Source organism: Vidua macroura, chromosome 14 (genome assembly GCF_024509145.1).
Source record: "Vidua macroura isolate BioBank_ID:100142 chromosome 14, ASM2450914v1, whole genome shotgun sequence".
Taxonomy (NCBI): domain Eukaryota; kingdom Metazoa; phylum Chordata; class Aves; order Passeriformes; family Viduidae; genus Vidua; species Vidua macroura.
In genome coordinates, this window is record NC_071584.1 from 1,455,164 (window position 1) to 1,482,666 (window position 27,503).

General features: G+C 51.3%; 1 protein-coding gene across 4 annotated transcripts in view; it reads right to left on the reverse strand.

The window, feature by feature from the left end:
- Positions 1-9,691: 9,691 nt before the first annotated feature.
- The window catches only part of FRMPD3 (FERM and PDZ domain containing 3), a 58,539-nt gene continuing 40,727 nt past the window's right edge, over positions 9,692-27,503 (reverse strand). For all 4 annotated transcript variants that reach the window (XM_053990060.1, XM_053990058.1, XM_053990061.1 and 1 more), the window contains 3 exons: positions 19,533-19,677; positions 14,382-15,206; positions 9,692-13,585 (listed from right to left, as the gene is read on the reverse strand). In XM_053990060.1, coding sequence (XP_053846035.1) covers positions 10,713-13,585; positions 14,382-15,206; positions 19,533-19,677 — 3,843 coding nt within the window. In that variant the 3' untranslated portion in view covers positions 9,692-10,712. The remainder of the gene's footprint in view (positions 13,586-14,381; positions 15,207-19,532; positions 19,678-27,503) is intronic.

Consider the following 27,503-nt stretch of genomic DNA (forward strand, 5'->3'; position numbering starts at 1 on the left):
CGGGGGCAGCGGGCCCGCTGCGGCACCACCGAGCCCCGTGCCGCGCCGGGGCTGCCGGCCGTGCCCTTCGAGCGTGGTTTTGGTTTTGGATCACGCTGCGGCCCGCGTGGGGATATTTTAACAGGCTGATTAATTCCTCAGGGGTTTTTACCTTTATAATTGGGTCCTATATATAATTTCATATAATTATATATAATTATATATATATATATAATTTTTATATATATATTATATATTTATATATTTATAATTATATATAATATATATTATATATATAATTTAATATATATGTATATATATAATTTTATATATATAAAATTATATATAACTATATATATGATTATATATATATAATTATATATTTATATATATTATATATAGGGATTATATATATTCTATATATATTATATATAGAATTATATATAGAATTATATATATAATATATAATACGTATATATATATATATAATCCCTATATAAAAATACATATTGTATATTCCTATATATATGATATAATATTTTATATATATATATATATAATATTATATATATTTGTAATCCCTATATATGTAGGGATTTTGTACCCAATTCTGTACCAAATTACATATTGATACATATATGTGTGTGTGTATATATATCTGTCTTACATATAATTATCTATGTAACTAATTATAGGCTAACACCGAATCAGTCTTCTGGGAATATTCTGTTTGTAAGTGACTGCATTATGCATATTAATTTATCTTTAGCGAAATTAAACATTGTGCTTAGGGGTTTTTTTACCTTTAAACCTGGATTGTTCACCTTTAAACCTGGATATAATTTAATCATAGAATATCCTGGGTTGTGAGGGACTCCCAAAGTCCTGACTCCTGGCCCTGCACAGGACACCCCCAGGAATCCCAGCGATGTGATTTTTATGCTGGTTCTAAATTTCTGAATTCTCGTTCTCAATTTCTAATCCCGTCTCCGGTTGTTAATAGGCCGACACAGTCCTGTCCTTTTTTAAGACGTAATTATCTCAAATTTCCTTTCACTGCTTTGAAGGAAATGCCACTCACATTTTAGCTTGTATATATTATATACCCCTTCAAAATAAAAAGGCCCTGTGGTTCGTCACAGAAAACGCAGGAATTGATAATTGCTCACATTTCTGTGTTTGTGTCAGACACACAAGAACCAGCAAGTCCAGGGCAATGATGACACCAAGCCAGTGACTCTGCACTCCCTTTCTGTGCTTGTTGTTTTCCCCACAAAGTGAAGGAGGAAGATTTGACACATTTATGTAAACAATAATAATAATAATAAAAAAAAAGCCACAGACAGCTTCTTCAGAATTTTCCTGCAATTTTGTAATTCCTACTCGTGTTACCTGAACTTCTGAGAGACGATAAACTTCTGCAGTGAATTTGACATTGATTTGCTTCGAGTCCTTGAGAATTCAACTAGAAGAAATCATTCACAGTCAAAGGGGGTCTGGGGCTGGCCATGTTTTCTTTATTTTCTTAAAACTCTCCTGGCCCCAAATGCTGCTGCCACTATCCCCAAAGACCCATAAATTAATGACTACAATACCATACTTGGGGGAGGTTTTCTATAACACTTTGTACAGTGTCATTAAATTTGGAATTCATCTGCATAAAAGTAGATAATCGATTCCCATGCTTGGCATTGATGGCACTGGAATATTAATGTTGGTAATTTTGATTATTTTCTGGTGTAGCTGTAGCAGTTTTGAGATGCTGTGGCAGACAACAAATCCAGGGAACGGGGAAGGAAGAACACAGCCCTTTGCTTCTAATTTGTTGCAAATCATTGCTCATCTTAACAAACAAAATTAATCTTAGAAGTGAAGAAAATTTCACTAGAGAGTGGCTACTCATGGTTCAAGTGATGGGATTTGAGGATACCTCCCACATTTCCAGCAGACGCATTTTTGCCCCAAATCCACATCACTGCAGCCATTCACGGCTGACTCCAGGCCTTTGATCTGGGGCACACCTTGGTTTTGAAGTATTTGCTTCATCTGGTTTTAAATTCCATTTAATTGAATACAGAACGAGAGTTTTCTGTGCTCCAACATCCCAGGCACAGAAAAGAAAAACATCTCAGTTTATTTGCGAAGCAGGCACTGGCACTGTGAGGCTGAAGGCAGCAGAGGGTATATTTAAACATGCAAATTGTGCCTCTCATTGATGAGCCCTGCCTGGGCTTCCCTCCACAGGACTTTGGAAGAAGCTTTCCTATCAGGTTCCTCCTGGTATCACAGAGATGCGATTTGGAGGAGTGAAAAATCTGACAAGAAAAAAAAAAAAAAAAAGGGAATTAAATCCTTAATCCTAAAACCAGGAACTAGCAACCTGTTATGTGTAAAATCAAAGGGTTTTTTTTTTTTTTTTCCCCTTTCTGAGCAGGCGGCCAGGTGTGTTTTCACACCCACCTGCTTCCCTCACTACTTCAGCCTCCACCGTGCCTTTGTAGATCAGCCAGCGCTTTGTTCCTGAGGACAAAAGTCCACCTCCTAACGACTCACCGAGCTCTTGGAGCAGGATAACCGCAGGGATTTGCTTAAGCAGAAGCTTTTAAGGCACCAAAGTCTAAGTTAAACAAAGCCAAAAACTCGCTCAGGAGGTTCCTCAGCCACAGCTTGTCTAGGAGCAGTGTGCTTTGCCATGCAGGGACAAGGAGAAGCAGCTTTGAAGAGTGAGAGGTTTATCTGGTTCTTGGGATGAAAGGAGGGATTGTGTGCTTGCATCCATTGAAGACCAAACTCGCACTGGCTTGGGAGTCAGGACTTCTGTCAGGATATTCAAAGGATGCTCAGGGAAATGATCACAGATCGTGGAAGTGCATTGGAGTGTCTCAGCTCTTGTGTGGATGCCCTTATTCAGAATTAAAGCACCTCATTGCAGCTGGTGAGCCTCATTCTGAAAGCAAAATACAATAAATCGAGTTATCTCCTTTCGATCGAAAGGATTTTATTTGGTTTTCCTGTGGTTTACAGTACTGACGAGCACAAGCTGGCCTCGGCAAGCAGAAAGGACAAGCTCATGGCCTGAGGTGCTGTGCTCCGTCAAGTTCTGTAAACTGTGAATTAAATTACCGTCCAACTATTTTACTTACCTGATTCTAAGGAGGTGCAATTAATCAGAAATACCTTTGTGTGTCACAAGCTGAGAGTGAATTTCCCAGGAAGTTTCAAGCAGCACATGAACAGCATCAAATTTCATGGCGATGTCAATCAAGACAAGTAGCCCTCGTCCCCCTCTTGGCACTTTCCTGCATACAATTGCCACTCAATTACCACCAGCCACTAATCAAGAGCACATTTTCATGCAAAAAGCCTGTGGCTGAGGGTTGTTATTTCTTTCTGTTGCCTTGTGACTTCACCGCCTCACAGCCGGTTCTGTTAATGAATGGCACTTGTTGGAAATAACACCGTCTCTGCCCTTTTGCCTTGGTGGCTGAAAGCAGGAGCCGCGAAAAATTGGAGGTCAAAAAAAAAGTAAAGAAAAGGAGAGGTAGAGAAAGGGTGGGAGGATGGATAGGAAAGTAGAAGCTGAGGACAAAAAAAAAAAAAAGCCAAAAAGGTTGGAAGGCTGAAAAAGTAGAGGCTAAAAAGGGGAGGGAGGCTGAAAGCTGATGCCAAAAAGGGGTGAGAGACTGACACGAGAGCAGAAGGAGAGAGGCTGGCGGAGAGGGGGAAAGTTTAGGAATGGTGCTCACCCTTAGCACTGTAAATATTCCCAGAGTTACACAGGACATCGCTGGACCACACCCAGCAAGGAAAAGCTCACCTTTTATCGGGAAAAAGCTAAAATTCTGGGAAATAAATGGTATTGCCAAGTCTCCACTGGAACCAATACAGACTTGGAGATCGGTTTTAAAGGATCCTGACTGGTTCCCTTTTTGTTCCTGATCTTTCCACTCAGTGTTTTTACTGTGCCTTTCTAAGGAGCCCAGGTAAAATATGAGGAATGAGCCATCTTGCCTTAGGAAGAGGTTAGATTTAGGAGTATTTCCAAGATGCTTTTCGAAAGTGGGATTTAATAAAACATTTTAAAGTGTCCTGACCTAGAGCATGTCCCCAGCCCTTTCATCTTCTCACCAGCTCTTGGCACGGGCAACGAACCTTAGAGAGGCAGCACTGGAATTTCTGCCACTTTGGGCATGGTGGGTTTGTTTTTTAATAACTTTAATATTCCAGCTACAGAAACCCTGCTCCATCCATTCCGTATGTGGGGGACAGGTGACAGCCAGGGCCACCATCTCAGCTGGCCTGGGAGGTTGTGCAGGAGCTGCAGTGGGATGAGGTGTCTGCTCGTGCCCTGCCATGGAATTACATAACATGACAGAAAAACCTCTGGGAAAATCTCTATCAAGTGTGCAGACTGTTTTCGTGTATATTAGGCGTGTTTGGGTGCTGTAAATAGGCTGAGATGACTGTGCTCCCTGGCAGACTTCTCCCATGTGCACAGAAAGCCACAGGTGTCCTGCCCAGCCCCACTGTGTGAGGAATTTGTTAGGATATTTCGCACAGGAATCCAGACACTGTGCTTTAAATGAGGAGAAAATGTAGACATGACTCACTTCCATTTGACTGTCAGCTCTCCTGTGGGTCCCAGCTATTCCGCTCGCTCTGCTGTTGTACCTGGGGCTCCTGCAAGTCCTGTGTAGTGTTGCCAAGACCTTGGAGAGCATGGAAATCCTGACAGGAGAATGTGACTGCTCCACCACGGGGATTAGAGTTCAAAGTGCTCTCAGCCATGGTGCCCCGTTGTTGTCTCCAGCTGACAATGACCAGCAAAGTTCACGGAGACACAAAACCTATCTTGGTTGAGATACCAGGTTGAGATACCAGGTTGAAAACCTGCTGCTTGAGGCCTGCAGGTTTTCCAGCCTCTGCCTGTGACACTTTAACCCCTGACAGCCAGGTAGTGAGGTTGAACTTCAGCTGGCAAAGCAGCACCACACGGCTGAACTGATAAAGCAAAAGCTGCACAAGCAAGCAAAGCTAAGCAGGGAATCCATCCACTGCCTCCCTTGGCAGGCAGGTGTTCCAGGAAGGCAGGGCTCCATCACTGCAACAGTGACTCGGGAGGACAAACTCAGAATGTCCCCCCTTCCTCCTTCTCCCCCAGCTTTATGTGCTGAGGGTGATGCCAAAGGTCTGGGGTATCCCTGGGGCCAGCTGGGATCAGCTGTCCTGGCCGTGCCCCCCAGCTCCTTGTGCCCCCCCAGCTCCTCACTGGTGAGGGTGAGGAGCAGGACAGGCCCTGGCTGTGTGCAATCCCTGCTCAGGGATAACTCAAACATCCCTGGGTTATCAACCCTGTTTCCAGCATAAAACCCAACTTGCTGTGAGGAAAATTACCTCTACCCCAACCAAAACCAGCACACCAGGTCTTCTGTCGGTCTCCTGAGCATTAGAGGGACCAGCAGTGGCCCCAGTTTTATTCCAATTTTATTCCAATTTTATTCCAGTGTCCATGGTCACTGATAGAGCATTGGTGAGAACTCCTTGAGAGCAGACATGGATTAGGGGAGATTAAGGGAGGGAGCAGACTGTGGGGTTACAGGGCCAGGAGTGTACGCTGTGGCTGAGCCCGGGAGCTGGGAAGGTCCTGGAGGAAATCTGCACCAGCCACGAGGCCACAGCAGAACACTCAGGGGGAAGGCAATGTGAGAAGGGCAGGTTCTGCGGGTTTTGCTCTGAGAAGGTGCTGAAGGGCAGCAAACACAATCTGCTACTCTCAGGCAGATTGCTGTGGTGGGAGGGGATGTAGAAAAATTGGTTTACCACACAATATTTTAACTTGCTTTGACTTTCTGGGGCACAGGGGCCTTGAGGTGAAGAAATGTTGGTGCTAAATGAGAACCAGCCAGTCTGCAGGGAGATAAACTGGATGGGCAGTGAAATGGGAACTAGATTTGGGGGAGAAAACCCCACTTTTAATTCTCTGTGCTGTATTACTGAGATGCATTTTTTGGAAATAGCTGTGATTCAGAACCATTAACAAGAACGTTTTACCTGGAGAGAGTATTTACAGATCTCCAACAAGAGCAGGGACTAAGAGACAAGTACAGCAATGTCATCCTCGGGGGTATGTACCAGTCCAGCTCCTCAGCTGACAGAGGGACATCTGGCTGCTCCTGGATAATATCCCTGTACAAATAACACCATTCTGATGGTGTGCTTCTTGCCCTCTAGATGGTACTAAGCACCGAGACTGAAATCCCTGATTAAACTGCCTGCTGTCAATAACATTTTCAGGCTCTGGGGGTTGTTGGAAAACCTCTTGGCTTTTCCTTGGTTTTGATCCATATCCAGCTTTATAAATAGGTGGGTTTTGTCCCATTCAGTGTCACCGTTAGTTCAGCATGGGAAATGGTGTGATGCAGATTAAAATAACGAGCCTGGAGGCACAGAGAACGTGTGTGAGTCTCAAGTGCTGCCGCCTTTGCTTTAGACAACACGTTCAACCCCCGTACAGAGAATGACCCAGTTCCAGGGGTTGTTTTTGTGTTGGATCCCTATTAGACTTGGCTTTTATAATTCCTGGAGGCTTTGGGGTGTATAGAGGGAACACACATCAACGCCTTCCTCCCTGATAAACAGGGAGCAGTTCATGGTGCCAGGCAAAAACGTCTGCATTGGATATCATCTGTAGCCAGGAAATTGTTTGCTTGGCTCAGAATTCTCCCCAGGTCTGGCATTCTGCTTTGCTGGGCTTTCCCCTGCAGACACACCAGAGCCGTCCCAGAGGGCAGCAGAGCCATCAGACCACTGATGGCAGGGCCACACTGTCACCTCTTCCCAGGCAGAAGAGCCAGGAAAGGCTTGGGTGAAAACACAGACTGGAGCTGGTCAGTGGGTGCTCACCTTGGCTCACCTGAAAGGGATCAGGCAGGGTGACTGCTGCTGCCTTGCCCTTCTGGGGGGAGAATTAAACCAGAACAGCCATTAGCAAAACAAAAGTGACCTTGGCAAGTCAAACAGTTCATTTCAAACCTGTGATACCTGCATTTCTATAGCAACAAAAATAGGAGGTTTTGCTTATGAATAGTGTCTTGTACATCTAAGAATAGCCACATTTCCACAGAATTCTTAAAAAAAGACACAAATGCTAGTTTGGATATTAAGATTAATATATTTAATCTTTCTTGTTTGTAAAACAAGACATAAATTTGTGTATAGATATAACTTTTTTTTTTATTTATATATACTATATACAGACAATAAAAAAATTTTCCTCTGTATTAGACTGAGAGATTTATGGAGGAGTGATATAGGCATAATGGGGAGCTTTGAAGAAACTCAGAGTTTCATACTAAGTAATTCCCAGGGAAAACACGTCTCCCTGTCAGCCTTCAGCACTGTAACGGGCCTTGCCCACCATGGACTGAAGTCCCAACTGGCTCTTCCACTGGATATTTGCTACATGGTTCTTGAAATCAGGAGGCTGTCCCCACAGCAGGATCCTCTGTGCCTTGCTGACAGCCACGGCCCAGTCCGGGACAGCCATGGGCCAGGGGAGGTTATTGCACTCCAAGGACGCGCGTGTTAAAAGCACATTTGTGCGTTTCCATAGCTCCTATGGAAGAACGAGACATTTCCAGTGTGCATATTTATCAAAAACAATAGAGATGGGAAGCGACCGCTGGCACGGAGATCCCTGATCGTCCCCAAGGGCTGGGGCGAGCTGGCTGGGTTGGACAGCTGCCCTCAGCCCCGTGGGGCCAGGGCTGTGACCTCCTGCCCAGCCGCAGCGGGTGTGACGGGGACGGGCAGCGGGATCCCGGCGGGACGTGAGCTGCAGCGGGTGGCAGGGCGAGGGCAATGCAACGCGTGACCTTGCATTTCTCTCCTTGCTCTGTTTTGGAGGGCAGGTGGCTGCAGGGAAACACCAGTTAAGGCTGTCTCGTTGGTTATGTCTGTTACTAGACTGGGAGGAGGAGGGGAACTTTGGGGCGGGAAGGAACACAACTAGGAATCATTTTACCGTTCACCTAGGAGTGAAAACAAAAAACCCCAAAACAATCAGAAAAACCCGACTCCGAGTAAATAACCACCTCAGAGAACTAAATAATGCTTCTTATGGCAGTCAGCCTGGTGAAGACAGAAAAAGAACCCCGACACCCTGGCAAAGAGGACAGCCCCTGCCTGGCTCATGGCCAAAGCTGATCTGGGGCTCCTCTCTGATGGTCACAGTGAAAAGAAATAGGAGAGGGTCTGGGCTGAGCCTTGGGGGCACGAACCTAGCCTCTGGAGAATGGTGTGAGAGTGGTCTCCCCTCAGCTACTAGCCCACCTTCTGGCTTGCAGTGGACAAAGATCAGTCTGAGTTCCTTGCAGGGTCTCCAGCATGGATTCAGCCATCCAGAAGAGGAACACAGAACTGTTTTGGTTGGAAAAGACTTCTAAGATTATTGAGTCCAACCATTCCCCCAAGCACTGCCAAGCACATCACTAAACCACGTCTCCAAATGCCACAACTAAAGGTCTTTTAAACACCTCCAGGGGTGGTGACTCCACCACTTCCCTGGGCAGCCTGTTCCAAAACCTGACCACCATCAGTGAAGAAATTTTTCTTACATCCAATCTAAACTTCCCCTGGCACAACATGAAGCCCTTTCCTCTCATCCTGTCACTTGCTACCTGGGGGAAGACACCGATCCCCACCTGGCTGCTCCCTCCTGTCAGGAGTTGTGCAGGGCCAGAAGGTCCCCCCTGAGCCTTTTTTTCTCCAGGCTGAGCCCCTTTCCCAGCTCCCTCAGCTGCTCCTCATCAGATTTGTGTTCCAGACCCTTCCTCAGCTCCGTTCCCTTCTCTGGCCATGCTCCAGCCCCTCAGTGTCTTTCTTGTCGTGAGGGGCCCGGAGCTGGACACAGGATTTGAGGAGTGGCCTCGCCAGTGCCCAGCCAGGGGACAGTCACTGTCCTGGTCCTGCTGGCCACGCCATGGCTGGGACAGGCCAGGTGCCATTGGCCTCTTGCCCAGCTGGGCACACCTGGCTCCTGTTGAGCTGCTGTTGAGCAGCACCCCCAGGGCCTTTCCCACCAGGCACTTTCCAGCCCCTCTGCCCCAGCCTGGAGCTGCAGGGGGTTGTTGTGACCCAAGGCAGGACCTGGCTGACCTTCACACAACTGGCCTCAGCCCATGGACCCAGCCTATGCAGATCCCTCTGCAGAGCCTTCCTGCCCTCTGCACAACCCTCCCTCCCAAACTGGTGGCATCTCTAGACTGACTGAGGGTGTCCACAAAAGATCCTAAGCAGGACAGGTCACAGCACTGAGCCCTGGGGAACACCACTGGTGATGGCCCCAGCTGGATTGAGCTCCATTCCCCACCACTCTCTGGGGCCCATCCATCCATCCATCCATCCATCCATCCATCCATCCATCCATCATCCATCCATCCATCCATCCATCCATCCATCCATCCATCATCCATCCATCCATCATCCATCCATCCATCCATCATCCATCCATCCATCATCCATCCATCCATCATCCATCATCCATCCATCCATCCATCCATCCATCCATCCATCATCCATCATCCATCCATCCATCCATCCATCCATCCATCCATCCATCCATCCATCCATCATCCATCCATCCATCATCCATCATCCATCCCTCATCCATCCATCCATCCATCCATCCATCCATCCACCCATCATCCATCCATCCATCCATCCATCCATCCATCCATCCATCCATCCATCCGTCCATCCAGTTTCTCCAGGAGAATGCTGAAGAACACAGTGAAGAACACAGTGTTAGATTTTTTACTAAAATCTATGCAGACAACATCCACAGCCTTTCCTTCACCCACAGAGTCACCCTGTCACAAAGGAGGCCGGGCTGGTCAAGCAGCACCTGCCTTTCCCCTGTGCTGGCTGGGCCTGATCCCCTGTGTGTGCCACGTGATGGCACTCAAGATCATCTGCCGTGACCTTCTCGGCACCGAGGTCGGACTGACAGTCCTGTAGTTCTGTGGATTGTCCCCACTTGCAGGCATTAAGCCCTTGCCTTTGGCACAGGCAGTGCCTGTGCTCAGGACTAGAGCCCTGGGGCCTAAGCTGTGAGAGAGAGCCCAGGAGGGTGCCCTAGCTCTGTCCCAGCATTATGGCAACCTGCCCCTGCTAGGACTAATTCCCAAGCCCCAGCACAGCAGCAGGGACTTGCACCCAGAGATCCCTTCTGCTGCTAATTACGTTGTGTTACGTTGTGGGCCAGGAAGATCCTGGAGGCAGAAGAGTTGTTTACGTGGCGTGACACTGGTTTGGTTCCAGACTGCCTAAGTGAAGCCAGGAGATCTCAGCTCAGCCCCTGATAGCTCACTGGCCCACCACAAACTGTGACAAAGGTCTGCACGAGCGAGGCCAGAGCCCCATGGAACCAAACTGGTGTGGAGATGGGGTGTCTGTACCTCCCAAGTACTGTCACCAACAAGCCAGTGTGGGAGAACAAGCAGAGAAGCTGCTCGAGCCCCTGGGCCAGCTGATTGCACAGCTTGTGACAGGGCATGAATCCACCCTTCAAACCCATCGCCAACACAACCATCCATTCTGCAGAGATCAAAGAGTGTCTTGGCTATCGCAAACCCCGGCAAACGTGGGCCTGCAGGCATCGCATCCTCACCGGACCTGTGAGATTGGGGAGCATGGCCTGGCACACACTGCCTTGTTGGTCTCCACAGCCGGCTTTACTTATTGATCAGCGTCTTTAGGGAGCGTGTGAGAGTGCTCATGACTGTGGCGACCGTGGCTGACTGGCGGGCGAGCTGCTCCACGGTCTGCTGGTGGCTCAGCGTTCTGGCCGTGGACTCCTCGGCAGCCTTCAGGAGGAAGGTGTAGTTTCTCACCACCTCCTCCACCTTCGTCAGCAGCTCTTGGCGCTGGGACTCCGAGCGCACGACGTACACCAGCCTCACAAAGGTCTCGATGAGGCTGCTTAGCACCTGGAAGCTGCTCGTGATGGCGGAGAGCATGTGGGTGGGACTCTTGTCGACGGCGGCCACGCGGCGGCAGGACGCCCGGAACTCCTTGAACTTGAGGGCCAGCTCCTGCTTGTACTCAGCCAGCTGGGAGATGTAGGGTTTGCAGTCCCGGACCTCAGGGCTCAGCACACACTGCCTCAGGATGGTCAGGAGCTCGTTGGTGTCCAGCTGCACCTGCAGAAACCCGTTGGGAAAGCTGTAGGCATGGCCTCGAAGGGTGTTGATCTTTGCCAAGCTCCCCTCAAAACTGGAGGTCCTTAAATCTATTTCCTGGGTCTGGCTCTCATTGGGACTGCTGCAGGCTGTTGCATCTAGGACCTGAAGAGTCCTGCTCATGACTGGGACCATCTGATTGTCCAGCTTCATTCCCGGGAGTATCTGCATGGGGATAGAATAGGACAGCTCATCCTTCTCGCTTCCATCATCTGCAACATCGCATTTTCTGTAGTAGAAGCAGTACCGGATGGAGCAGCACTTCTCATCCTCCATGTCTTCATCCCGCAGCTCAGCAGGACTTGGGTACATCTCCTCCTGGACAGAGAACACTGCTGAACCCTTCTGGTTCTTTTTGTCCTGTGCAATCTGGACATAGGAGGGGTCAGCCACTCCAGAGGCTTCCTGGATTTTGCTCTTCAGAATGGGACAGAGGATGCTGGGCTCAGGCTCTTTCTGGGGGCCTTTCTGCTTGGTTGTGTAGATGTTCTGGTAGACGTCAGAGGACAAGGATGTCCTGTCAGTCTTGTCTATTTCACTAACACTGTAGCGACGCAAGAGCTTCCTGTAGTGGGGTGCACCCACGCACTCCCCTCGGGAGGTGCACGTTGTCAAACAGGACATGTCGTTCTCTGCATCTGACCGGTTGTCTCTGGACTCTAAACTTGTGGATCGTATCCGTTTGCCTTTGGAAGGGCTGCTCATGCTGGTCAGCCTAATGGCTTCTACCTGCTTCTGGTCATCTGCATCTTTATCCCTGTCTCGCCTCTCCAGTTCTGGTATCACCAGTTTGTTGGGGGGTGGCCTCATTCCCCTGCAAATCCGCTTGCAGTCACAGCTACGCCTTTGCTCCCTGGACATCCCTGGCACTTTTTGCACGGGACTGCTCCTTAGCTGGCAGCTGCAGCGCCCAGGGGCAGGTGGGTGCAGATACTCCTGGGGCGGGAGGTCACCTTTGCTCTTTGGCTTGAGCAGCTCTTCAAGGAATTCCAGCTCATACTGCTTCACCTTCTGCAGCTGGGCCTGCCGCTCGTCCGTCTCCTTCTTCAGCCGGGTGGGAAATGTTGCAGAGAACAGGTTCCTAAGCCTGAAGGGAGCTTTTGGGGCTTTGGGTTTAGCTGGGACATCAGCATCTTGTTGGGATACCTCCAGCACTTTTTCTACTTTTTTGGAAGGCACGGTGCTAATCTGCAGGCTCTCGGATCTGGGCATCAGCTGGACTGGCCCTTTGGCTTCCTCACTGGTGCTTCTGAAAGTGCTACCAGGTGATGGAGAGTGCACATTGCTGCTCTCAGCTTTTAAGATTTTGGCCGAGCTTTCCTGTTGTATTTTCTGTCCTTGGTTTGAAGGAGCTGCGTGTTTCTGCAAGACGAGGCTTATGGCTTCCCCACCTGCCTTCTGACCCGTCTCTCCACTTGCAGCTTTTCCTGGAGCATCTCTACTCACTTTTTGCTGGTAGCTTTTAGAGGCAAAAGTCTTACTGGACATCATTTCCTCGCCTGCTGAGGCGAGGTGGAAAGCTTCAGCCTGACTGCCAGGAGCTTCCTTAGGACTTGGAGAAACTTCACAGTGCTGCTGCAGAGAGACTTGCTGCTGCTGCTGCTGCTGCTGACAGTTGCATAATGTCTCTGCAGTTTGTGGACCTCCTTTAAGTGTCAAAGGCTTGCTGCTGGCTGATGCACAGCTGCTGGTACCGTTCATGTTCCGTTCTTCTTTTAAGGCTGATACCACTTGGGGAGCTGAGGCTTTTGCATTTGCCACCTGCTGCAGAGCAGCCGAAACGATGGCGGGAGTTACACTGCTTTTCTGATCCAGGAGGAGCTTGGAGCTCGGCTGCACCTCTTTGGGCATCTTCTCTTGGAGATCCTGTGCCTGCTCCCTGCTTGGGGCTGCTGTGGCATGCAGAGATACCTCAAAGGCAGCTTTTGTGTGACCTGCACCTTTGCACTCAGAGCTCGGCACCGAAGCCCCCTTGCTCTGCTCACTCAGCTGGGGGGTCAGCCCCGGCTGGGCAGCCGAGGGGCAGCTCCGCTCCCCGTGCTGCTGCTCCTGCTTGCTCTTGCAGTTGGGAAGGCTGGGACTTTGGGTAGAGAAGGCTGGCTTCAGTGAAGGGCTCGGGTCCTGGCGGCTCAGGGGGTAGGGTGAGGTGAGAACAGCCTGGGCAGCACAGCTCTGGATTCGGAAAGGCAAGTCCTTCCTGGCCAGGAGATTTTCTTTGTTGATGTGTTGGGTGAGGAAGTAGGCTGCGTTCTGATGCTGCTTCATGGCAGAGACCATCTCCGAGACATCGGTCAGCTCTGAGGAGTTCGTTTCGTGGCCAGAGTCCAAGGATGACTCAGGAGTGATGGCAGCCAGGACAATGAGACCTGAGGAGGGACACAAAGAAAACCCCACAACAACCCTCACACCACAGTGCTGTGTGGAGGAGAGGGGAGCTCCTTGTGGCAGGAGGGTCCCAGGAATGCAGGGCACACTGGAGAAACTTCTGTGACTTCTCACCACTAAGAGTTAAGGCTTGTAAGGGAAATCACTTTGTCAGCATTGAGCTGGCTTGATAGCTCAATTCAGCAAGAGCTTCTGGCCCAGGAAAAGATCCTGTGAAGCTTTCCATTGTTGGTGGTAGCAGAGCTATAGGGATGTCTCTGGCACAAGAAGGAAAATTGGGCAACAGGTACTCTGCCACAGTGAGTAGGGCAACCAAGGTGGGAAGAGGGACAAAGGACTGTGCTGCCAGCAGGCTGGTCCCAGAGTCACCCATCTGGCAGCAGGTTCGCCTTGTGAAGGGCTCACACACTGCAAAACCCGGGTGAGAACCTGCAAGGACCAACGGCCAAAGGTCCCAGCTGAGTGGGGTCACAGTGGGGAGGAGCTCACGCTCAAAGTATTGGTTAGAGACTCGCCCCAGCATCGTGGCATACAGCAGATATGGGATAAACCAAGAGGCTCCTTCAGCCTCTGTCAGGAAGAGGAGCCCCACCCCAGCTTCTTAGAAATCTTCTGAGCAGCAAACTGGCTGCTCCTGCTACAGCCTGCTGCCACAACTTAGTTTTTACTAGAAGCTGCTTCACAGTCACTTATAGGATGGGAGGAGACTAAAGGGAAGGATGTACAGTAGGAAAGAAAGGCTATAGGGAAAAAAGGGTGTCACAGCCACTAAAATACCTGCTGTCTGCTGTGGAGGGGGGTGTGGACAATCCTCTGAAGCAGCCAGGGCTTCCAGTGCCTGCAGGGTGGACACCAGGGCATCATCCAGCTCTTGGGCGTGGTCTCGGACCGTGCGTGGCTGCACGTTGTCAATCAGAGTGACCGGGATCTCGTCGTAGAGGATGCCGCAGAGGTGCCGGCCCTGCTCCTGGCTCTGGGCAGCTGCCCGGCGCTTGGGGTCGTCCTCGTCGGAGCTGTTGTCGCGGAAGCCGGGAGGGGGGGCGGCGATGGCGGGGAGCAGGGACGTTGTCTCGTCTTCTTCCTCATCGTTATTGCCCGGAGGGGGAAGCGACATCAAGTCCACCATGTTGTCGCGGGTGCTGCCAGGCTTGCCCCCCGTGCCCGAGGCCAGCCGGCTCTTGATCTTGGCTTGGCAGGACTCGCAGTAGAAGTGGGAGGCATCGCTGCGCAGGTGGGTGTCGATGGTGTGTGCCCTGGCCCTGCTGGCGTGCCTGTCTTGCTCAAGGCCATCCGGGTCGCACTCCTTAGCCACCCCGTTGTAGCCTTGGCCAGAGCTTTTGGAAGTGGGGTCAGATTTGGTCCTGGGACGAGTTTCCTCAAAAAAAATCAGGTTTTCATTGATATCCGTCCCGCTCTCTCTTTCCTTCCTCTGCTCTCGCATGTGCAGGTAGCAGAAGCGGATGAGCTCCGAGTCCGAAGCCCTGGTGGCAGAAGCCCCGGCTGCTCCGGTGACAGTGGCAGAGCCACCCACCAGCCCATTCTCTTTCTTTCCCATGTGCCCTGCCGTGGCAGGCCGCTGGAAGTTGTGTGCGTTGATGTAATCTAAACCAAAACCACAACAGGGACATTAGCAGCAGCTCCCGGATGAAGGGAAAACAGTGGGGAAGCTCCTGCTCACCCTGGAGAAGCACCCGCGTGCTCTCTGCCCTCCGGCCCGCAGCATGCAGCACTGCAGTGGCACACCCATGCTCCCTGCAGCACACTCAGGCCACCTGGCTGGTCCTTTGGAAAACCTGCTGGGCCTGTCTGCCGGGAATGAGGGGAGGAGAAACGTCCTGCACCACAGAAGGAGTTGGAAGGGACATTTCAAGGCCAGCTGGTGCAATCCCCCTGCAGTGAGCAGGGACACCGACTAGATCAGGTTGCTCAGAGCCATGTCCAACATTCAAGGAAATTTTGAATGTTTCCAGGGATGGGAACCTGTGCCTACACCTCAGCACTTGCATCATAAAACCCTTCCTCCTAGTATAGAATCTGAATCTACTCTCTTTAACTTTAAAACCACCGCCCCTTGTCCTATAGCTACAAGCCCTATTAAAAAGCCTCCCTGGAGCCTTCTCTTCTCAAGACTAAAACCTCCAACTCTCTCACCTAGGAGAGGTGCTCCAGCACTCTGGTCATCTTCATGGCCTCCTCTGGACTCGCTCCAACAGGTCCATGTGATTCCTGTGCTGGGGACCCCAGAGCTGGAGGCAGCACTGCAGGTGGGGCCTCACCAGAGTGGAGCAGAGGAGCAGAATCCTCTCCCTTGACCTGCTGGTCATGCTGCTTTTTGGGCAGCCCAGGACACACTTGGCTTTCTGGGCTGTGAGCTCCTGCTGCCAGCTCATGTCCAGCCTCTCATCCCCCAGCACCTCCAAGTCCTCAGCAGGGCTGCTCTCCATCTGTTCATCCCCCATCCTGGATCAACAGTGGGGTTGGCCCGACCCAGCTGCAGCACCTTGTACTGGCCTTGTTGAACCTCGTGGGATTCCCATGGGCCACTCTGCAGCTTGTCCAGGTCCCTCTGGCTGTCCCTCTGTCCCTCAGGCATTGCAAGTGAACGACCCAGCTTGGTGTCATCTGCAAACTTGCTGAGGGTGCTCTCAATCCACCGTGTCCTTGATGAGGACGTGAAACAGTCCTGGTCCCAGGACAGGCCCCTGAGCTTGAGCTCTCTGCTGGGGGCAGGGCTGGGCAGAGCCAGAGGAGGGCTGGCCAGCACAGCTGACACTGGGACACAGGGATGTGGGTGCTGCATCACTGATCCACCAGCTGTGTCCAGAGGGCAGCAGGAGCAGCCCAGCTGCTCTGACAAGGACCTCCAGCCTCAGCCTGCCAGCTCCCATGCTATATGGCAAGAAGGAATTGTTGCCATTTTTTGGGTAATGTTGGCCACACCGAGCAGTGTTCGTCAGGAGACTCCTAAAAGTGGAGTAATATTGCCTTTTGGGGAGACATCCACTGTAGTTTGGCTGTGTTCCAGTGACAGACACCCCCCAGCCCCTTGTCCCTCGCTGCCTGTGATCCGTGTGTTATTTCTGTATGGCTGACAGCTATTGGATCAGGCTGGCTATAGCAGAGCCCGTTGCTCTTGCTGTTAAGTATCTCCCAGTGACAGCCTCCCATTGTTCCCTTGTGCAGGGAAAGTGGCTGAAATACAACTTGAATTTCTGGCCAGAGGTCCATCCCTCAGGAGGGGCATCTGTCTGCATTGCGGGTTGGATTGTGCAGCTGTGCTGAGAGCGGCTGCCGGGGGATGCAGGTTCTGTCTGACCAAGGATAAATTAAATCAAATAAATCCTAATTAAATTCATTAGCTCAACAAATTGGACAATTTGTCTCCCCAAACACATGTTTGTATTATACTGTTCGTCACCTGCAATGCTAAAATCCCAATAAAAACAAAATCTCTTTGATGCCTGGCCGTGGCAGCGCTCAGAAATGACAGCTGTGTGAGGGAGCACAAGGCTGCTGGAGCTGGGCACGTGTGGGCTGTAGAAGGGTGGCAAAGGCTGAGGCAGAGGCTTGCTGGCTGCCCGTGCCAAGCCAAGGCCTGCTGCTGAATGGGGCCAAACCCCAAAAATCCAAAATCCGGCTGCTGCATGCTCAGGAAGGAGAAAACTTCCTGACAAGGAGCTGAGAGAGCAACTAAGGGCACAGAGCTGCTTGGCTGATGATGGCTGATGGTGAGAGTGGGGAGAAGAAGGGACAGGGGGGTGAATCACCTGTTAGCTCCAGCATGGCACAGTGGAGGGCAAGGCTCTGGCACATGGCTCCGCAGGGAAATGCAGAGAGATGGATCCAACTGACAACATTCAGACAGCGTGTGCATTTCTAAAAATGTCTGCTGTTCAGCAGGAGCCTCTAATGGGCCTCAGGGAAGATGGATGTGCTCCTCTCCTAGGTAAAAGCACGGGCCAAGGCTTGATTTTACATTTAAAATTCTGGCACAGTCTGCCTGCAGCCTGGGAAGTCTGGGCTAACTTAATTCATCCCAGTGGGGCTCTCTCCTGCAAGGATGTGCTAATGATCAGCAGTGGCTGCTCCCTGTGATCCGCCCAGCTCTGACAGCTCAGCCTGAGCCCTGTGGAGAGCAGACTGTTTCCCCAGCACACCCTAAATCCATCCTTCTGAAGGGTGCCTGAGCGGCTGGGCTGAGTGCAGGGCCTGCAGGGGAACTGCTCCACTCCTCTGGTCACGGAGGATTTCACTGCACCCAGGAGGACGGACAGGCCATCCAGAGAGGGGCTGGCACAGATCCATCGCTGTCCTGCCCACACTGCGACTCCCTCTCACGCTCACTCCTGCCCCTGCAGACTTACACTGGTTACTTGAGACTGTCAAGAACAGGGCAAGATCTACAACTCTTTTTGGCAGAGGTTTGGACCGTGGCCCTGAAGCAAAATCTCAGGAAAAAATATTCTGGCTACTGTCACAGTAGCTAGAATGTGGAAAAACACCACTAGCACATGCTGAGACATCCCTGAGAGGCCAGGAACTGCGGGTGCTGCCAGCCTCCTTCCAAGCCCCCGGCTGTGGGGTGCTCTCCACTTCTCTGAGCTCCCACAGCCACGTGCCCCATGTGTCCCTGTAGCCCCCGTCAGGGTGGCAGGGGCCAGGGAAGGACCACTCTGATGACACTCTAAACCACTTCAGTTGCAAACACCCTCTGCTCACAGCAAAATGTGATTAAAGACATTTCCATAGGGCAACCAGGGCAGAGCACAGTGACAGCTGTCAGTCAGAGGCACAGAGGAAGAAAGGAGAGGAAACTGCTTATGCTTACACCAGAATCACCTGCCAAGCCTTTTCTGGATTCACTGAGGTTGCTGCAGATGCTTTCCTGATCCCTCTTGTGAGTGTGTCCTCCCACATGTGCCAGATCCACGTTTGGGTGCCTTCCTCAAAGGCACCAAGTGCTTTCCCAAGGACCCCATGAGCTCTCTGCACTCCTTCCACCTCCCCAAGCCAGGCCCATCCTGAGAAGGGAGTTTTGACACTGGCAGCTAAACTGAGGACTTGTCACAGCTCTCTGGAGCTGCAGTGTCACTTGGGAGGTCTGGGAGTGACCTTCCAGGCGCAGCTGGGTTGGTATTTTGCCCATCTCCAGTCACTGAACCCGTATTTTATATTTCCTATACAAAATATATTGGATGTGGACACCTGGATGGAACAGCAGCATGTAGTTCATGGTTGGCTCTTGTTTGAAATCACTCTTGAGAATCATTGCTCTTTCTGAAGGGTGACTCACACCTCCAATCCATCCTTAAGGGACAGCATTGGTGCCTGTCGGGATGGAAGCTCCCGCTGTGTCCAGACCAGCCTTCTGCTCCCTGAAAAGCTGGGACAGCCAAGTTGCCTTCCTGATTCAGAAATCAGCAGAGCAGCCACGCTCGCAGGGCTGCCCGTGAGGCTCAGAGCCCCAGGCTGGGGGCAGCAGTGTCAGAGGCAGCAGGAATGCAGCCCCCTGAGCTCACACACTCAGCTGGGTCTCTGGAGCAGGATGCCAGCCAGGGAAGGTGTGCTGCATCCCTGCAGCAGTGCACAGGCTGCTCTGTGAGGACCCGGCATGTGGCTGGCAGCGTCACAGGTCTTCTCAAAAGGCAGCTCCTGGAGCTGCTCCAGGAGCTGCCACGACAACTCACGGGGAGTGCTTAGGGCCTGAGCTGATAGCACGAGTCATTTTGGCTGATCCAAAATGAGGGCCTGTCTCCCTGCTCCTTGCTTTCTGGCTAAAGAGGGAGTCTGCTGGTTCTCAAGCCGAGTGGGAGCAGAGGGGAGATGTCAGAGAAAGCCTTCCCCTTCCTAATGCTGCACAGTGCTGAGCACAGGGAGGGGAGGAGGCTGGGGAAGGGGCTGGCACAGAAAGCAGAGGCTGAAACGTACCTGCCTTGATAATCTGAGGTGGGGGTGGCTGGCTGGGGGCCCTGGACAGGATCATCTTCTTGGAGTCCACCAGGAGCCGGCAGTAGCCTGCGATGAGGCAGGCGAAGTTGGTGGCTTCAGGCCACTCCATCAGCAACACCAGCGGCTGGAAGGCAAGAGAGGCAGAGCACATGAGGGCCACTGGCTCAGCTGATGGGGACCAGAGCTCCACAGGGGCTGTGCTGGGCCCTGCACTGGTGCAACTGGTGAGCTGCTGGTGCTCCCAGCACTCGCATGTGAAAAACCAGCCAGCTGCACAGCCTTGCTCCAGCTCACCCAACAAATGGCTGTGCACAGGAGAGCGTCTGGCTGCAGCTGTGAGTCCTGCTTGCTGACTCCCCCAAGGATGAGGGGCCCACAACAATGTCCTTCTGATCCTTTGTGTGCATGTCAGTGCTCTGAGCCCACCTGCAAGCACCTGTTCGACCATCAGGGCTTTGGGAGGAGCACAGGGAGTTTGGGAGTCTCCAGCTGCCAGAAGCCCTCTTTCATTGCAGGCACCGTGTCTCCCTCCCATAAATGAAAACATCTGCTTCCAGCAAGATGCCAAAGGGGCCAAACCCCATTACAGGTTCCCCCAGCTACCGCTCTGAGACTGTGGATCTTATTTAAACCTAACCCTCTGGAAAATTAAATTTGTGCTTAGAAGCAGATGGTGCCTTCCCTTTTAGGAGAGCATTTGTTTGCATGCTAAAAAAGATCTTTGCTTTAAAGAGAAATAAAACTCAGACATGATCTGTGTGACACATATAACCTCACAGCACAATCTAGCAGCAGACAGTGCGACTCCCAGTTCCCAGACTGTCCCTAGGAGAAGCTCAGCTAGCCCAGGGAAGCTGTTGGGGTGGGATGCACTCTTACCCACCCAGTGAGGTCCTGTGCACTGCTGGGAGCAGGCTGGGCAGAGCAGTCTGTGTCAGCACAGCTCGCTTGAGAGGTCCATGCTCCATCTGAGCCCCAGCACTGCTCAGGACAGACCCGTGAGATGGAAAAAATTGACAAGTGCCTTCAACAGATATGGCAAAGGCAGCTCCTGCCCTCACCTACCCCTTGCACAAAGCACCTCCACCTAAAGGACCTTTGTGCCCAGGTACAGGGGATGTCTGAGCCAACTGGGGATGCTGAACTGCTGCTGTCTCAGGCTGCCTGTCCTGCCACGCTCAGCCTCTTGCACACTGAGAGCCCTCCAGGACTCAGAAGAACTCATTTACCACATTCAGGGAACACCGAGGCTGTTTTAAAAAACACTTAAGCCTACACAGTGTGAAAAGCATTAAAGCTATTTCGGTTTTCTTGTTTTATAACCACAAGAGGTTCCTGCTACCCACTGGCCAGTTTTGTGCTCTGCTTAATATTTGCTGCTGTAAGCCACCAAGGCAATTCTGGCAAAGGAAGGCTCACCTTAGGCCAGAGTGTCACGCTCTGGACCACAAAGTGCAACAAACTTGGGTGTGAAGCCATCAGCCCTGGGCAGAGCTGCATGAGATCCCCAAGCCATGCCAGCCCCTGGCAGATTTCTCCCAGGGCCAGGGTAAAGAAGTTCCTTCTTTGGCTGCTGTGCAGGAAGATAAAGGAAAAGAAACAACTTGATGTGGAAGAGAAGGAGCCTGACAAGTGAACGTGCTCTGCTGAGAGGCTCTGCCCCTGCCTGCTTGACAAGGCTCTTTCTGAACCTTGGAAAATAAACCTGAGATGACACAGATCAAAGGGGAAGCATCAAACCAGAGGGAGAGGAGTGAAGAGATTCTCAACATAGCTCAAAGGAGGCAGGCACGCAGTGGTGGGGAGGTGACGCCTCTTAGCCCAGCTCCAGTCTTGACATAAGTGATGAAAGGAAACCATGTGTTCTCTGTATGAAGCCTCCTTAAAACGAGTGGCTTCTACACAGGGCCGAGCCCTCCTGGATTTTTTCAAGCCATCTGTTGAATGAGGACATATCTGTGCATTTTCCCTGCTCTGTTCTGCAGGGTTTGGAGAGGCAGCAGCAAGGGAGGGAGCAAATCCCAGTGGGAGGGAGGCAATGGCTGATAAACAGCCGCTGCTGGGAGATTAAACCAAGAGGCCAAGGTGGGCTGGGAATCCCCTTCCAAAAGGAAAACCAGGGCATAGTTTCCACCATGTGTGAATCCCACCGAGGCTGAGTGGCACAGGGTTGTGAACCTTCACTGCCTCCCTGTCAGTGCTCACCATGCAGCCCCCAGGGCAGCCCCAGTGCCCCAGCTGGCGACCAGCATCTCCAAGACCCATTTCCATCTTTCCATCTTTGCTCAGCTACCTCTGCCTCAGAATGTTCCCAACCAATCCAGAGATGGGACTGTGGATTCTTGCTGGCAGGACACAGCCCCTGGATCAGTCCTCCTCAAGGGTGACAGGACTGAGATACAACAACCCTGACAACAACCCTGATGTAGAAACATCAAATGATACACCAGGGTGCTGGAGCTCCCTACCAGGCCTCCAAGCAAGTCCAGCCTCCAGAATGGCTTCCAGCAATAAATGCATGGCATGCAGGAGCTAACTGTGGCACTCTGCTCTGAAAAGGAGGAATCTTAAACCTGTTTAACATTATAGCTTATAAAAGATGACTCTGATACACTGACAGGGAAGCTGCGTGAGAGTTCTTCAATTGTCAAGCATTTAAATATTGCTATTAGGGATTAAATCACTTCAGGTGCAGCTTGGAGCCATCCACCCGTGCCGTGGATGTGTCATCTCCCCATGGCCTGGGACACGGGTCTGTGTCCTGCTCATGGGTTAGGAGCTGTTTACAAAGACAGTGACTGTGAGCAAAGCTGCTGCAGTCAGGCTCTGCATCTCCCCTGGCCTTGCTGGCTTCTCTGCTGCTCCCTAACAGAGTTCTGGCACAGGATCTGAGCCTTTCCCACATGGGCTTACAGGACTGACTCTCTCTCTTCCACTCCACTAGGCAGTTTTGCTGAGATTGCAACAGCTCAGCTGCCTTTGAGATGTCCACCCTGCTGCCACATCCCCCTGAAAGTGGCCAGCAGATCTGAAAGTGATTTAAGGGGTCAAGAAGCAAAGAGAAAACATGATTGCAGCAGCCCTGTTCCGTTGGGAAATGATTCCACAGAGAGGAGGTATCAGGGTGGCAGCTAAGGGAGGTGTTATTTTTAGGTGCTGGCAACCTTGGCCACCCTGCTCCATGTGGGCAAGGCAAACGAGATGGTGTGGAGACAGCCAGGCACGGGCGAGCTGAGCAAATATTGACTCTGGGAGCAGGTGCACCAAGCCTTCCCAGCTCATGGTGCTGAGGGTTTTAGATTTAGGCAAATTCAGGGCAGCTTTGCGGGGAGCTGCTCTGAACGAGAACAACTCTGAAGAACTGCAGTCTGTGCTTTGGGTTTCCTTGGCTTCTGGCAAACAGGATTCAGCTCCTTTCCCTTAGAAACATCCTGCAAGAGGCAGTGAGGGCTCGTGCCTGAGGTCAGGACTGGCCTGGTGCCCACGGGGCTGGGCTTTATTGTGACATCCCTGTTTATCTCCCTGCAGTTTTTCCAACTCGCTGCTCAATCTCAACCAAACCCAACAAAGAGGGAGCAACTTGGAAGAACATGAATCTTTCTGCTTTCTCAACCCAGGGGTGCATAGGGCAGACACTTGTGTGAGCAGCTGGAAGGCAGGGAATTATGCAGCAGGGGCAAAAGCAGTGCTGCTCCTCTGAGCCCTGCTCCCTGCCCTGGCAGCTCTGTGGCCACAAGGTGCAGAACCCTCTTTCCCAGCTGCTGATCAGGAGATGATGTTGATCACTGATGGGAAACAAGCCATCAGCCTGGATAACCCCTGGCTGTCCTCCCAGGCACCTCTGGCCTGTCTCATGCCCACCAGCCCATCCTCTTCCTCATCCTCACAGGCACATTCTTGCTGCTACATCTCCTCAGGGCTCTGTTTCCTTGGGAGAGCAAGGCAGAAATGCCTGTCTGTGTTTTGTCAGGACAGCTGCACCTCTAGGATGAAAACTCTAAGTTTTACACAGAAGCAAACTTACTGGGATAATCCTACTGCACTAAAAATTGGCCAGACATCAGGTTCCCAGTGGGATGCCAGGTGATGTGCCCTCTCTGACCTGTAATGTGCCAACATGTAAAGAAGCAAATTTTCACAAGGATGCTCTTCCTACATCTAAATGTGTAATACCAGCCTGAAATTATTGATGGTTTGGTCTGTCATGAATAATGGTTTCCTAGATTTTCTAGGCCTCATGAGGAAAGGACACCTTTTCATTCAAAGTTTCCTGCTTGACAACCAGTCTCTCTGTGAAGTAAAACAAAATATGTTTGTACCGGATAGAAGAAATTACTTTTGCATTAGCTTATTAATGATATAGTGATTTTTCTATAATGCCCTGCTTTTAAACAAGATCTCAGTGTTCTTCTGGAGCGTATTTTCTTGCTCAAACAAAGGTCTGTAGGAAATTTTCTGGCCAGGGTGATGTTAGATGATTTTAACAGTCCTCATACTGAAATTAATTTATGGCTCAATCTATTCATGCTATAACCTCTAAGATTATATGCATCTCCTTTTAATCTCTCCCCTTTATCACGTACTTTGGGTCCTACCCTGCTTCCTTTAATGCAGTGCAGCAGAAAGATGGGAGATGAATTTACATAATTTATGTTCCTTGGTTTACTTGAGGTGCACTGCCAAGGTTTTATTTAATAATAGAGGCACCTGGGCCTAACGAGGCAGCAGTCAATTTTTCACTTCTACTTTGACCTTTCTTTCTCTCCCCTGAAGCATTAATAACTCAGTTCTACCAACACCAAGCTGCTTGTGACAAGGACCACTACTTCCCACTTGTTGATCAATAAGGGTGCTGGCTTGGTTAGACCTGCAGGTCTCTCCTTCCTTAGAGGGCTGCATTTTTTGGTTGGCTTTGGAGCTTCTTTTTCTCTTTTTCTTTTTTTTTTTTTTTTTTTTTTTTTTTCTTTTTTTTAAGAACAAATCAAATTTGGCTTTGCAGGCTTGGAAACTCATCCTCTCCACCTGTTGTCTGCCTCTGGTGTTTCTTTCATTGTCCCCTGTGTGCCTGCAGGCAGCAATCTGGGTGGTGCTGGAGCTGGGAAGTGCTTTGTTTTGCATCCCAGTGCTTTGCTTCGCATCCCATTCCCTTACATCCCATTCCCTTGCCTTACACCCCACTGCAAGCAGGGATCTGCATCTGCCCCTCCCACCCAGGTAGTGAGCCAAAGGAAACCTCAATCCCTCCCTCTCTCCCAGGAGATGATGGCATTTCAGAACGGTTTAGTGCAAATAAAGATTAATTTGGTGTGGGGGATCAGAGCTGCGGGCCTGTCATCTCTCCAAAGCCTCGCTCTTCCTGTAGGAGAAATCCCAGGGGCTTCAGGCAGTGCTTGCAGGAGCGGGAGGAACGTCAGCCTGGCCTGCCCTGGTGACTTTGATGGGGCTCCCCACTGCTTTCAGACTGGAGTTCAGCAAATACCCATCGGGCACTGGCCTCAGCACAGCCCTGCCAGGATCAGCTGAGGGGGCACAGCCAGGCTTGGGGCTGGCTCCAGCAGGGAAGGCTCACAGGGGTCATCATCCATCACTTGGGAGAGGAAGGGCTCTCCTTCCACGCAGAGAGGAGAGGGCTGAACCCCAGCTGTGCACAGGGCTTTTTTTTTCCTGTGGCAGGCTGGAAGCACGCCCTGGGACACCAACACCAGTACCCACATGCCAGGCACAGCGGCAGCAGCCAGGGATCTTTCTGAATTAATTTTTCCTTTGGTTTCCTCTCTCAAGTCTTGATCTTGGCTTGAGCGCCGGCTGGCTGCGGGCCCTGCTGGGAGACCAAAGGCAATTACCCCGACGCCTTTGATTGAATTGTGCCTGGCGAGCAGCCAGTGCCGCGGGCTCCTGCCCCAGAGCCCAGCACAGGGACAGGGCACAGCCTGGGACCGCTCCTCTGCACCTCTGCTGAGCTGCAGAGCCTGTCCCGGCTCAGGTGATGCGGCTGCCCCCAGGCACCTCCTTTCATTCGCATTCAGAGTGCTTCAGCAGCCTTTTTCCCAATGTCAAGGCTGTTAATGACGAAAAGCCCAGCGGTGTGCAGCTGTGTAAATCAGAAAGGAGAAATGCTCCATTGGAAAAGCCTTTTCAGAAAGAACAAACCCTTAGCTCCCGTGGGAGCTGCGGAGCTGCACAGCCAGGGGAGCCTGGAGCTGAGCAGCTCCCCCCACACCTCCTGCACTGGGGAGCCTGGGGGAGCAGTCACCTCCTGTGCCCCATCCAGGCTGCCAGGCTTGTCCAGGTGCCAGGCAGGAGGTGCTGACATTGTCCTTCCCGGGATACTGGGAGTACAGGAGGACTTTGCAGGGCTGCACCAGGGAGGAAGGGAGATGCGTGTGTGAAGCTGGCTCAGAAGCATTGGCCACTCTCAAATGCTGGTCCCAGCAGGAGGGGGAAGCCCCTGGGAGATGCAGAGCCCCCTAACCTGGCAAGATGCACTTAATGCATAAAGATCACAGGAGAAATCTCGTGCCACCTCCCTGCCCCCAGCAAATGCATGAGCTCCAGGATCAGTGCCCAAACGTGAGGAGGAAGAACAGAGAAGCTACAGCCCCAGCAGAAAGGAGGATCTGTCAGGTGAGAATGACCACTGAAACCTGCAAAAAGACCACTTGCACCACTGCAGTGCAGCTGGGGATGTGTGGTCCTGCCCCTAGCTGCAGACTGGGAACTTTCGCAGCATTCCCAAGCAGAACTGCCCACTCCTTCCGTGACTGTTGAGACAAACCCTGCTCCTGTCCTCCCTGCAGCTCTCACAGACCTTGCAAAGGAACAAAAATCCTTGGAACCAGCAGCAGAAGCCTGGAGGTTTTTGTTCTTCTGTCCCGAGGTTGTGTGGCTCCTCTCTGAGGGGTTCTGTCAGCATTTGCCCCCCCCCCTTGCCACAGTGGCAAAAATCTAAAGAAGGCAAAAAAGAGGTACCAGCCTTGGGTTGGTATCCCTGGGCTGTTTTAAACAGAAATTGAAGCCCAGAATGGAAAAGTGCCAAAACAAACCAATTAACTACCTAGTGAATAATTCATAAGACAAACAGTATTTCTTTTCCGCCCAAAATAAATGCAAATGGTTTCTGATCTCCTCAAGCCTGTTTGTTACCTGAAAATCTCCCCCAGCTCCTTCCTGGCAGGTGAGTCTGGGCTGTGGTTGCAGCTCAGCAGCAGATAAGGATGTCTGGACTGTGCTGGCAGGTTTGGTCAGGGTGTTCAGACCACCCAGCTGAGGGCTGCTCTATGACCTGACCCCTTTTTTACCCATCATTTTAACTACGCTTAGAAATTCAAGATGGTCTTTCTGCACAAAACCCTAAACCATCATGGACCATCTGTGTTTCCACAGTAACTCAGCGAGCACCTCCTACAGATTCAGGCTGGGAGCTGCCCCAGCACCAGCATCCCATGCCAGCATCAGGGTGAAATAGCCCGGGGGGACATCCCCTCCTACACTGGAGCTCTGACAGGTCCCCAAGGGTGACATGGATTTGACAGGTCTCCAGAGCAGTCAGGACACCACTTTGAGCCCTCTAATGGTTTGCAACTCACAGCAGAAACTGATTGATTTGCAACCTAGGGCTTTAGCCAGTGACACGCTCAGTGCAACAGAATAATTGTAGAGAGCAGATTAGTGCTGTGAGGTAATGATCTTTTTGCCTGCTTTTCTTAGCCTGCCTCATCCATCGCTGTCCTGCGTAGGATTAGCATATGCCTCATTTTGGAGCAAACATTCTGCCTTTAAAGCCCAGCCCTTCGGATAATGGCTAAATGAAGACAGATAACAGCAGCCTCTGCCCTGGCACGGTGCTGTGGAGCCTGCTGAGAGCCATAAATGGGGTGCTTGCTCCATTCCAGGCAGGCAGAGGGGCTTTTGGTGGCCAGAGGCAGCTGCCTGGAGTTTCTCATGGAGATA